This window comes from Ovis canadensis, chromosome 12, assembly GCF_042477335.2.
Source record: "Ovis canadensis isolate MfBH-ARS-UI-01 breed Bighorn chromosome 12, ARS-UI_OviCan_v2, whole genome shotgun sequence".
NCBI classification, from domain to species: Eukaryota; Metazoa; Chordata; class Mammalia; order Artiodactyla; family Bovidae; genus Ovis; species Ovis canadensis.
In genome coordinates this window covers 84363051-84375754 of record NC_091256.1, presented here as the reverse complement: position 1 = coordinate 84375754, position 12704 = coordinate 84363051, and the positions used below count along the sequence as shown (strand labels likewise).

At 45.9% G+C, this 12704-nt stretch overlaps 1 protein-coding gene across 2 annotated transcripts in view; it reads left to right on the top strand.

Annotated features, from left to right (window-relative positions):
- Positions 1-934: 934 nt before the first annotated feature.
- UTP25 (UTP25 small subunit processome component) overlaps positions 935-12704 on the top strand; it is a 28967-nt gene continuing 17197 nt past the window's right edge. Inside the window, exons 1-7 of one of the 2 annotated variants that reach the window (XM_069544242.1) lie at positions 935-1187; positions 2211-2250; positions 3584-3824; positions 5521-5691; positions 7684-7772; positions 9124-9534; positions 11719-11938. In XM_069544242.1, coding sequence (XP_069400343.1) covers positions 1081-1187; positions 2211-2250; positions 3584-3824; positions 5521-5691; positions 7684-7772; positions 9124-9534; positions 11719-11938 — 1279 coding nt within the window. In that variant the 5' untranslated portion in view covers positions 935-1080. The remainder of the gene's footprint in view (positions 1188-2210; positions 2251-3583; positions 3825-5520; positions 5692-7683; positions 7773-9123; positions 9535-11718; positions 11939-12704) is intronic. The other variant, XM_069544244.1, reaches the window with a different exon arrangement.

Below are 12704 nucleotides of genomic sequence, written 5' to 3'. Positions count from 1 at the left end.
TACTTCACCTTTAAAAGTGTTCCATCCTGCTTTGCCCCAATTTGGTTTTGAGGCTCTTGATTTTTACTGCTTTCGCTGTTATGACTCTCTGGGTGATTTAGGAAAGTCACCTCTCTGGATGTGTTTCTGCTCTGGAACATGAAAAAATGTCTGAGCAGATTTGTTACTAGGGCCCCTTGCAATACTTTCAGAAAATGAGCAGGTAGGGTAAGGGCAAGGATCTCAGCCTTGTGTCCCTTCTGTCCCTGTGTCAAGACATGCCACAGGCATGTCACAGGTCCCGGTAGGAAAAGCCTGTGGTCGCATCCGACAGACTTGGGCTTCCATCTCCTCGCTTGCTAGTGTGCATGTAACCTTTTGAAAGCGTCAGCTTTCTCACCTCCAATATCAGGTTTATTAACAAGTCGCATTTGTGTACTGCTATGAGGATGAATTGAGACGAGCCAGCACCCTTAAATGTTGCTTAGTACTCTTGCCTGGAAAATCCCATGGACGGAAGAGCCTGGTAGGCTGCAGTCCATGAGGTCGCTAAGAGTCGGACACGACTGAGCGACTTCACTTTGACTTTTCACTTTCATGCATTGGAGAAGGAAATGGCAACCCACTCCCATATTCTTGCCTGGAGAATCCCAGGGACAGGGGAGCCTGGTGGGCTGCCGTCTATGGGATCGCACAGAGTCGGACACGACTGAAGCGACTTAGCAGCAGCAGCAGCAATATAAAGCACTGCATTCACCCATCTCCGCTACTACACGTTCACGCAGGCTGATTCTCACAACCACAAGAGATGCACAAAATACATTCATCCATCTGGGGAAGCCGGAGGCCCGCCTGCCTGCTTCCTTTTACAGCCCAGAAGAGACGGGCATGCGAGCACGTCCTTCCAAAGAACCCCGCTAGAGGGCGAAACGGGAAACAGGAAGTTCCAACCCCTGTCGCACAAGCGCGACGTAAAGCGGGTCTGCTTTATGGTACGCCCCTGCCGCCGTAAAGCGCCGCCGGAGGGCGCGCGTGAACGGCTCGACAGGTCTACTCCCAGGCGTGGAGCTAGTGGAGGTGGGCGGACTTGCGGTGCTCACCATGGGCAAACGTGGGAGCCGGAGCCAGAGCCAGCTGCTCGGCTCCCTGACTAAAAAGCAGAAGAAGCATCTTCGGGATTTCGGCGAGGAGCACCCCTTCTATGACAGGTGTGGAGGGGCGCAGCGGGACCCGCGCTGCCGGCCCCCTCTCCCAGAGGGAGCCCGCGTGTCCCGGCGTTGGGCCCGCGCGCGCCCCGGGGCTGTGACAGGGCGCCCCCGCCGCCCTGGCTGGGCGTCCTGGCGACTTCCCGCCCGAGACGCGTTCTCCCGTCTGCCTGCCTTTCGTTGGGCCGGTCGCTTTCTGCCAGACCCTACACACCTTAAGTGGGGGCGGGTGTCAGGGGTTGGTTTTTGTATGGTCAGAGATTTTTCTGAGATAGTTTTTTTTTTTTTTAATGTTTTTAAAGATTTGTTTGGGGCTACCCTGGTGGCTCAGACGGTAAAGAATCCCCCGGCAATGCGGGAGACCCGGGTTCCATCCCTGGATCGGGAAGATTCCCTGGAGTAGGAAATGGCAACCCACTCTAGTACTCTTGCCTCAAAAATCCCGTGGACAGGGGAGCCTGGGGGGCTACAGTCCATGGGGTCGCAAAGAGTCGGACGCGACTGAGCGACTTAACACTGGGGCCTTTAGCATCACCGGTCTATTCCGTGACCGTGAGGAAACTGATGCGTGGGTAGATGTGGGTTTCTTCTATAAGTGTCCAGACTCTCAGTTTGGTCATAGCTCTTACCGGACACTTTGGGCCGCTTTATCAAAAAGTTAGAGGGACGGCCTAATTAAGAAACTTGCTAGAAAAGGGTGAACCCCAAGAACTTTTATTTGCCAAACTTTCCTATCTTTCGGATGAGAGCTAGTTACTGGGTGGCTCTGGTATTTGTCCTGAGATTTTGTTAAACTTTTACATTTGTCAGTTATCATCTGTTTGGCATTTTCTTGCAATCCCTGCCCAAGTGCATATGGAGTTTTTACACGACTATGGTTATAATGTATTTATAATGTATGTTATACTGTATTTATGTTACAATATATTGCTAGTCTGCCATGCTTATTTAAAGTTGTATCATTAGACTTTTTCCTAATTGTTACATACCAGTAGTGAGAGTTTAACACTACCTGTTTCTTCTCAGGGTTTCCAGAAAAGAAGCAAAACCACAGACTTGTCAACTGGTAATGCTTTATACCTTCCTTACGATAGTTAATTCTGAGCTGTTACTTCTCTGAGATTATATATAATAATAAAGTTTGACTACATTTCTGCTCTTTCATTTTAGATGTAAGCTATTTTCATAATATTGCTTAGTTCTGAATGTGGATGTGTGTTTAAATTCCACTGTGATAACTAATACAGTACAGAGTTTGAAACTGTCCTGAGAGATTAGCATTTTAGAACTTGTTAAGGAGGCATACCAGAGGGCTCTTAGTAAATCCTAAGAGGAAGTATCTTGTATACTTAACGTATAATAGAGTGGAAAATCATCAAAGGTCTTAACTCATTAAAACAAACTCAGAAAAATTGCTACATTTTTGTTGTTGTTGTTGCATTGTAGTGTTTTCTGTTGCTCCTTTAAAAGTGCCAAGTGTCTGACACGGGTGCGATTGTCTTATAACCTAATGCTCAGTGTCTCTAGTCGGCTTTCTTCCCATATGGAAGATTAGCAGTTCAAAGAAGAGGAAGAGCTTTTAGAAGCATAGCTAGGCTCAGTTCAGTTCAGTTCAGTCGCTCAGTCGTGTCTGACTCTTTGCAACCCCATGAATCGCAGCACGCCAGGCCTCCCTGTCCATCACCAACTCCCGGAGTTCACTCAGACTCATGTCCATCGAGTCAGTGATGCCATCCAGCCATCTCATCCTCTGTCGTCCCCTTCTCCTGCCCCCAATCCCTCCCAGCATCAGGGTCTTTTCCAATGAGTTAACTCTTCGCATGAGGTGGCCAAAGTACTGGAGTTTCAGCTTTAGCATCATTCCTTCCAAAGAAATCCCAGGGCTGAGCTCCTTCAGAATGGACTGGTTGGATCTCCTTGCAGTCCAAGGGACTCTCAAGAGTCTTCTCCAACACCACAGTTCAAAAGCATCAATTCTTCGGTGCTCATCTTTCTTCACAGTCCAACTCTCACATCCATACATGACCACTGGAAAAACCAGAGCCTTGACTAGACCGACCTTTGTTGGCAAAGTAATGTCTCTGGTTTTGAATATGCTATCTAGGTTGGTCATAACTTTTCTTCCAAGGAGTAAGCGTCTTTTAATTTCATGGCTGCAGTTACCATCTGCAGTGATTTTGGAGCCCCCAAAAATAAAGTCTGACACTGTTTCCACTGTTTCCCCATCTATTAAATAAATTTGGTGCAAGGTTTGATTGAATAGATATTACGTATTTACAGAAAAGCTAATTTTAATTTAGAAAAATCTGAACTTGTTCCCCTGTGGACCTGATGATAGTGATGGGGTAGCCATGAGAACAGTATACTTCTTGTTTTTAAAATCCCTATTTTCCTTCCAGTCAGAAAGTTCAGATACTTCAAGTTCTGAAAGTGAAGCAGAGAGTGAACCAGAACAAGTGTCTGGTTACCATCGATTACTCGCCACATTAAAGAATGTTTCCAAGGAAGAGGAGGAGGAGGAGGAAGAGGAAGAGGAAGAAGACAGTGTTACGGATGAGACAGAAATGAATCTTGAAGATGGTGATAGTGGCATCAGCGAGGAGGAGGAGATGGCAGCAGAGTCTGCTGACATGCAGGGCAGTAAGTGTCTCTGGTGTGGGTCTAAGATCTTTGCTGGGACCACAGACAGATTGCCCCAGGGGTACGGTGCCTTGTGCTATATGAGCTGGGTGAAAGCACATGGATTCAAAGCAGAGATTCTTAACTTTACTGGGCTTGGTGATAACTCTGAGATCTGACAGAAAACACAGGACCCTCTGGCCATAAACATGAAGAAGTGACATTTTTGCTTATGATTTCCAGGACTTCAATCCTAGTTAACGTTCCCCTGATTGGGAGGAAAGGGAGCATAATTCGGTTTTTGTAAGTCTCAACTTATTAAAGAGATTACTGTCCCTCCCTTAGAGGAACTGTGTGTAATGGAAGATAGACATGAAATACACAGAACATTTCAAGCAGCAGATGTGGATGGAACAGATAGATATAAGGTGGTGAAGAGATGCAAAGTGGTCACATGCTGCCAGGGTGAATGAGGGAAGGCTTCAGAGAAGAGCTGGGATTGAAAACCTAAAGGGACTCTGCCTCACTCGGACGTCTAGGTGACTTTTTCATTTAACTTTAAAATCAACTTTATTGAGGCATGATTTACATACAGAAAAGTATACCCATTTCAAGTATGTAATTCAGTAAGTTTTGACAAATGTGTCTGTCTGTATTACCACCACCAAAGTCGAGATACAGAATGTTTCCAACGCCTACAAAAAGTTTTCCTGTCCCTTAGCAGTCAGCTTCCCAGGCTGGCATCAGGCAACCACTGACCAGCTCTCTTTCACTATATATTAATTTTCTCTTTTTTAGAAATTCTTACGAATGCGAGCATACCATAAGTAGCCTTTTGCGTCTGGCTTCTTTGGCTTCTCATGTTTTTGTGACTCATCCGTGCAGTTCATATTAGTAATTCACTTCTTTTTGTTGCTAGAGTAGTAGTCCATTGTCTGAATATGTCTGTGTAGCCTTTTATACCCTATTATCTTAATACCTATTTGCCTGACTATTGTTTTCTATACTTTAAGGCGTCACACACCAGTCTTAGTGTTTTAATTCATCATTTGTATTGGTATAAATAAATCATTGTCTTCGACTTAGGGATTTCTTGTTTAATTTTGTTGGTTTTTCAGCTTGCTTTCATGTTTTGGGTTTTTACAGATGAAAAGTTTTTTTTTTTTTTAATTGTAAAAGTAATATATATTTACTGTAAAAGTTTAAGAGGGTAATATAATATAGTTCACCTATATTTGCACCACCTTGAGATGAACACCTTTACCATTGTATATAACCTTCCAGACTACTTTTTTATGGATATATTAGTGAATACAAGTCTATACATATATTTGTGAGTATGGTCTCATACATTCCTGTAACTTCCTTTTCTTTGTTAATAATATAATGTTTGTAACTGTGGATTCACATTAGCTTAATCACAGAGTATTCCATTGTGAATACTATGAGATAATTAGTACCCCATCAATAGAAATGATGAAATAATTTTTCCAGTTATTTGTTATAATTAGTGCTGCTTTGAACATCCTTACACGTACTGGGTCAACAGTCCAGCGTAGTTTTGAAACTTCTGCCTTCGAGCCTGAGCTGGCTTAATGATGGCAGTGAGTGTCAGTGTCAACATAGGCTGAGGAGTTAGATTTCATTTGTCAACAGAAGTGTAATTGTGTTCAAAAGCATAGTAAATAATTCTATAAAATGTTTCCCAAAATTGCAGGTGTGGCCTCACCTGCTGACCCTGAGGGAAAAGACGGGCATGGGCCACCCGGCACATCAGAGGAGTCCCCCGAGGAGTTTACAGACGCAAAACATGAGTCACTCTTCAGCCTAGAAACCAATTTTCTCGAAGAGGAAAGTGGCGGTGACTCTTCCCTGAAAGCATCACAAGGTCAGAGCCTGGTGTACATTGTTTGAATTCACCTGGTGCTAGGTAGGGGCTGCTGCTGCTGATGCTGCTGCTGCTGCTGCTGCTGCTAAGTCGCTTTAGTCATGTCCGACTCTGTGTGACCCCGTAGATGGCAGTCCACCAGGCTCCCCTGTCCCTGGGGTTCTCTAGGCAAGAACATTGGAGTGGGTTGCCATTTCCTTCTCCAGTGCATGAAAGTGAAAAGTGAAAGTGAATTCGCTCAGTTGTGTCTGACTCTTAGTGACCCCTGGACTGCAGCCTACTAGTCTCCTCCGTCCATGGGGTTTTCCAGGCAGGAGTACTGGAGTGGGGTGCCATTGCCTTCTCCAGGTAGGGGCTAATGCGTGTTAAATCTCCTGATACTGGAATGGGCAGCAATAAAAACAGTTTAGCAGCTAGATGTAGAGCTGGGAGGAAATGTTTCTCCAAGGTATTTTCTGTTTTTCAGGGCTTAGGCTTTGTTGGGAGTGGGAGGGTGTACAGGAGAGCAGACAGTTGAAGAATGATAGCAGGCAAGACCAGTTCCCCAGACCTGACATTCCCGCAGTTGGGGTCAGGGGAAGATCTCTGATTTCTTTTCCCTGAGCAGAGAAGGAGGAGAATAGTACTTTGCATTTTTCTCTCTACCTGTCACTTCTCAATTCCTGTAAGCAGCAATTTTACAGGTTTGTGAACCCCGGAAGTGGCTGATCTAGTTGGTCCTTATTACCAGGGAGCACCTCGGAAGCCAGCGCGCTCCGCCTTATCCGCTCAGTCTCTCTCCGCCTCTTGACTGCCCTATGGTTGTGGCAGTCTCTTGGACAGGGCCTGCCTGTGGAAGGCTGAGGCAGGTCTCTGCCGTCTCTCAGGGTCCGTGTCTCCACGTGTGCCTGGATGGGCAAGTCAGCTTGGTCTCAGTCCCGCGTCCTGACTGCCCTTTTTGGTCCCAATGCCATTCTTTAACCAGGTCTGCCACTGAAGTTGAGATTTTAGTCCTCATTTGGCTATTAGCTCTTCTGGAGAAGAGGGAGAAATAGCAGGTAGAATTCGGGCACGAACCCCATTCTGAACTTAAAAAAACCCTTATGTTTCATAAGGAAGCTTATCGTAAAGTTTCTCTGGTGGTTTTGCCTGTACAGATATATTAGCACCTTGAATTCTTGTTTCCTATCGTTCACCCTTGTCTTAGGTTTTGTTGTTAGGTGCATTGCATTTGAGGCTTTACTGCCTGGGTCCTGAATAGGTCGTTGAACTTTGCTTCTGAAATGGGTGGGACTGGAAGAGAAGACTGGTGCCAGCACGGAGCACTGAGGACGACCCTGAGTGCAGGTGGTGCCGTTTGAGCCTTTGTTCACCTCGGTTGAGTGTTGGGCACGTGTGGATGTCTTCAGTGCAAGTTAAGTCAGACATGAAACCTGCCCTCAGGGATCTTGAGGTCTAATTAGATGAGGTAGGACATACACTTGTGTGTTGGGGTGGATGGTGGGGGTCTTGAGAGTGATGACTGTAGGGGGCCAGAGATGGCCTCTTCGTGGAGCCAGCCCTGTGCCTGACACAGGAGCCTCCTGGGAAATAGTTGTTTACTATGATTCAGGGGTAACACTCAACTGATCCTGTTTGGATATATGAAAATGAGGTGAAGGAGAGGGTAGAATTTTCAGTTAAAGGAAGGAAAACCACAGTGGCAGAAGAATTTGAGAGCCATGTCATTCAAAAATTACATTGGAGAAGTAGGTTAGAGGTGTATGTTGATTTTCAGACTGAGAATTTTCTTCAAAGGTTTTTGAGCTCGGAAATAACGTGATTAAAGAAATGCTTTAGGGAAATGAATGTGTCAGAAACTTTTATGCTCTGGACTGGGATAAATGATGGGGGATGTAGATGGGGAAGAAAGTTGAATTAATGTCATGAAGAACACCATGCCATTAAAAGGGGAGACTGAGAAATCACTGTCCTTTGCTCTAACTGTTCTCATCTTCTTTATTTCTGGATTAGATCCATTTGTACAGCATGTGAACACAAAACTGAAAGAAAAAGAAATCCAGGCTGTTGCCACAAACCCCAGAACTACCCACCAGCTAAAAGTAAGCGTTGTTCCATCATCACAGTCACAAACGGGGAGAAGCGGTGATTTGGGGTTCCAGTGATCTCCCTAATGTGTGATCCACACCAGTGGCAGATGACTTGGGGAGCAGGACCTTGGGAAGCTGGAAGAGCCTGTGTGTGTGCTCACTTGCTCAGTCACTTCCAACTCTATGACCCCGTGGACAGTAGCCCGCCAGGCTCCGTGTTTGTTGGAATTTTTATTGAGATAGTTCTTACAGGTGTGGTTGTAAGAAATAATGCAAAGATACCCATGTACTCTATGCCTAGTTCACCCCAGTGGTAACGTCCTGCAAAACTATAGTACAGTATCGCCATTAGGAAATTTCTGTGGATCCAGTCTCCTTGTCTTGTTCACATTTCCTTGTTTTTTTTGGTCCTGTTTTATGTGTGTTACTTAGTTCTGCACTGATTTATCACACGTGTAGTGATAAATCACCCGTTTCCACCACTATAGCCAGCGGACGGAGCATTTCCAGCTCTGTAAAGATCCCTCCTCTTCTCTGGAGCTGTTTTATGACCATACCCACCTCCCTTCCCCTTGGTAATAACCACTAATGTGTTCTCCATTTCTGTCATCTTGTTATCTCAACGTGTTCTAGAAATACAATGATACAAATTGGCTTTTTTCACTCAGCACAGTTCCCTGGAAATTCATCCTACTTGTTGGCATATCTTTAGTAGTTAATTCTTTTTTATCTCAGAGGTCATCCTTTATTGCTAAGATCAGCAGTTTTGTTAGAGTGCAAACATCCCTGCCCTCCCCACCCCCCCCAAAAAAATCTCAAACAAACACAAAAACATTGTTCAAAAAAAAAAAAACCTTGCTCCATGCCCAGGTAAATTTGGAAAACTCTGGGTTAAACAAAGTGGAACAGAGTCCTTGTTACAGGACTCAGCAGAACCTTCATATCTATTCTGCTGTGAGTCTCCCTGCGGGGGATTAGATTTTGTAGTGTTTTCAAAGTTACTTGACCATTGGGTACCTGTACCTTTTTTTTGTCTAGAATAAATTTTTACTCCTACAGTGTGGTCCACAGCACAGTCTGTGACCCACTGATTGAGTGAAGAGCTCACAAGTTTTCTAAAGGCATAAACCCTGGGCTCTAACCCTTAGCTCTGTTCTCTCCTGTTTGTCTGAATCCTGTAACGCCTGAATCTCAGCATTTCCTAAACGGTAAGAAGAGCGTTATAGCGTTTACCTTGCGCAGTTGTTGTGAGGATTAAGTGAGAGGATCTGTGAGTCATCAAAGGCCGTTGCAAGTTATGAAGTACTGGATGAATGTGAGGTACTGTCACTCATTTCTAACTTCTTGATTCTTTCTCCCTCAGTGGCCCATCCTGGGCCAGGTTGTCTTTTCATCCAAGTTTCAGAAGTTGGAAACCTTTAAACCCCCAAAGGACATTGACTTAAAGTCAGTTCATCTTCAAAAGCCCCTGGAATCCACCTGGATCAAGACCAACAGCCAATTCCTCTCTGGTCCCCAAAAATCAAGTAGCCCCTTCACACCCCTCCAGAAAGAGCTCTTCTTAATTATGAATTCTTACCGGGACCTGTTCTACCCAGAAAGGACCGCCCTGAAGAACGGGGAAGAGATCCGCCACGTGTACTGCCTGCATGTAATAAATCACGTCCTCAAAGCCAATGCCCAGGTGCTTGCCAACAACAGCAGACGCCGAAGCCAGAAACTTGGGGTGGGTGACGATGACGACTTCAGGGACCAAGGGCTGACAAGGCCCAAGGTGAGTGGCCCCAGAACTTTGCCCTCAAGGAGGCTGTAAGGCTCCACCATATAGGCCCTGGCACTTCGCAGGTTCTCAGGTCCTTTAATGCTCGGAGCAAAGAACAAGTCCAGGACTGTGCGTATTAGCCGGCTGATACTAGAGTAGTGCTGCAGACAGCTCAGTGGGCTGGCTCTAACAGTGGCTTTACCTGGAAACTTGAGTACGAGGCTCCTCCGTGATAATTCTCCTTCAAGATAAACCCTGATCCTCTGTGAAGTGACTCTTCACTGTAAATCTCTTCTTTGTGACTGTCAGAGCTGGATGGGTCCTTAAAGAACTTTTTATTTGATCCCTACATGTTACATCTGTGGACACAGACCTAGATTCATAAAGTAAAGTGAAGTGAAGCCGTTCAGTCGTGTCCGACCCTTTGCGACCCCATGGACTGCAGCCTACCAGGCTCCTCCGTCCATGGGATTTTCCAGGCAAGAGTACTGGAGTGGGGTGCCATTGCCTTCTCCAGGGGATCTTCCCGACCCAGGGATCAAACCCTGGTCTCCCGCACTGTAGACAGACGCTTTACCATCTGAGCCACCGGGGAAGTCACCAAGGGCCTTGCTAAAGAGAACCAGGGAGAGAGGAGCACAGACAGGACTGAACCAAGGGTTCTCTTCACTAAGCCCTGTAAATATGTAAACCTTTGAAAACAAAACCGCTATTTTCCCACTGTATCGTTACTGCATCTTAAAGTGATGATTACATTTATGTGGGCTCATAGGCTTAAGCGCCAGTGGATTGAGGGCTTACACAGAAAATGTCTTCTGACTTGCTACATTTTTCATGATGTCATGTAGCTAGATACTGTACCTCCCATCCCTCCCTACCCTTTCACCCATGTCTCTGTATTGAAGAAGCCTCCTCTTCTTAGATACTTCTCATTGAGCTTAATAGGATTCTCGGCTATTAAGATGACACGGCTCATAAGAGATTTCTTAGTCCAGCTCTCTTGTTCGATAGCTGGGGAAAACCACTAGACTCTTACTTAGTGTCCCAGCAGGACAGGAACTTGGCGCTCTTCAAGAGTGATCGCTCATCTCCGTGTCGTACCAGACTGAGTCCCTGCACCCCTCTGGCTGTGCTGGTTGCCCTTCTTGGAAACGACCTCAGGATCTTGAACATCAGGATAAAAAGATTATCTGTTTAGAACTGCAGAACAGAGTATGAGGTAGAGCACCCAAATGAAGCAATTTAGAATTTGGTGAATTGTCAGAGCTGACTGGGTTATTTCCACTGGTGGTGTGGTTTACACAAGAGTTGAGTTGTTTAGTCAGTAAGTCATGTCTAACTCTTTTGTGTCCCCTTGGACTGTAGTCCGCCAGGCTCCTCTGTCCATGGGATTCCCCAGGCAAGAATATAGTGATGGGTTGCCATTTCCTCCTCCAGGGGACCTTCCCAAGTCAGGGATTGAACCCATGACCCCTGTATTGCAGGCGGATTCTTTACCATTGAGTCACCAGGGAAGCCTTAGCCAAGTGTAGTTAGGAAAAAACCCAGGTACACAAGGGTAGTTAGAAATTATTTGTTGACCATCTTCTGTTTTTGTTTTTCTCAACAGTTAATACTAAGCATTTTTGGAAATGTTTGGAAAACTGAACCCTCTATTTCCCGTTGCAATATGATCTTACTTCAGAAATACTTTATCATTATTTCTGAAAAGTGTACCAGGAAATGTACTAGAGAAGTAATGATAGGTTATTTGTTCTCTGCCAACACATCTAATTCATTTATTCAGCACATTCCTTGGCTCTTATGAATCACAATGCTGAACTAGTTCTGTAGGAGACAGAAATGAGTAACATTTCTTGTCCTCAGAGAGCTTTGTCTGTTTATGTCCTTGGGCTTTTGCTGGTGGATGCCTCTGTTAAAGGCATTGAGTTACCCTAAAAGGGATTTCCACATTCTGCTTGAGAATGTCCCCCAGGGACCATGAGATTGAAGTCCATAGGACCCTGCTGTGCATCTGAAAGATACTCAGCCTGCAGTACTGAGCCATGCCCTGTATAAGGGGGGTGACACGGGTGTGATCCCTGGCCCTGGGCCGTAGAACGGGGGACTTGTCAGCTTCAGGTCCCCAGCGGGCTCGCCTTGAGCTGCCCTCCCTTCCCCATGCCCCTCCAAGGCTGCCTAGCTCTCTCTTGACAGGTGCTGATCGTGGTGCCATTCCGGGAAGCTGCTTTGCGGGTGGTGCAGCTCTTCATCAGCCTCCTGGAGGGCGACAGCAAGAAGAAAATCATTGTCAGCAACAAAAAGAGGTTTAATGGAGAGTACGGTTCCGATCCCGAGGAGAGACCACCCAACCTGAAGAGGCCTGAGGACTATGAAGCTGTGTTTGTCGGAAACATCGATGACCACTTCAGGATCGGTAATTCCTCCTTGTCCAGACTGAGACCCCGAGGGACCTGGGGTGTGAGGTGCGCATGACTGGGAGCTAGAAGCCTGGAATTAGACATTCTCTCGGAGGGTCACTGGTAGACTCCTGGCAGAACCATTGCATTTGAGACATCTCTTCTGCCAGGGGAGAGCCTTGCCTTGGCTAATTGGGTAGACGCTTGAATAATGAAATGGAGCGTCTCCAAAGGCATATGTGAAAAGCATATGTACATGTATAATAGATGTCTCGGCTCGCCCGTAGCTGGTAGCTCATCGTCAGTGCTGCAGGAGTCCTGAGGGAGAGGGAGGTGAAGGGGCAGGGTGCGTCAGTCTGGGGAGGATGAGTAACTGAAGGGCCTGTGCCTAGTAGACTCCCTTCCGGCCTGCCTTAGGGAGCTGTCTCTACTCCAGACTTCCTGACCCCCAGCCAGCTTTTCACGTGTGTGCTTGTCGCATCCAGCTCCCATGTATTTGGTTGGTTGTACATTGGAAAAGTGCTTGAAGACTATTTACTGTCACATATGCTCATTTATTAATTATTTAGCGTCTACTATGTTAAGCACTGTAAAGTAGCTGGGGATATAGGATTAGAAGGATTAAAAGTTACTGTTAAGGAAGTCCAGCCTCAAGGCAAATCGGACAGTATGAGAAAGAAGATGTGTTATGGTTAGAGGATGCAGTGGCTGTTTTAAATATTTAAAGCAAATATCCCTGCTCAAAGTGGACCCAGGACTGTTTGGGAAGATCTGCTGATGGAT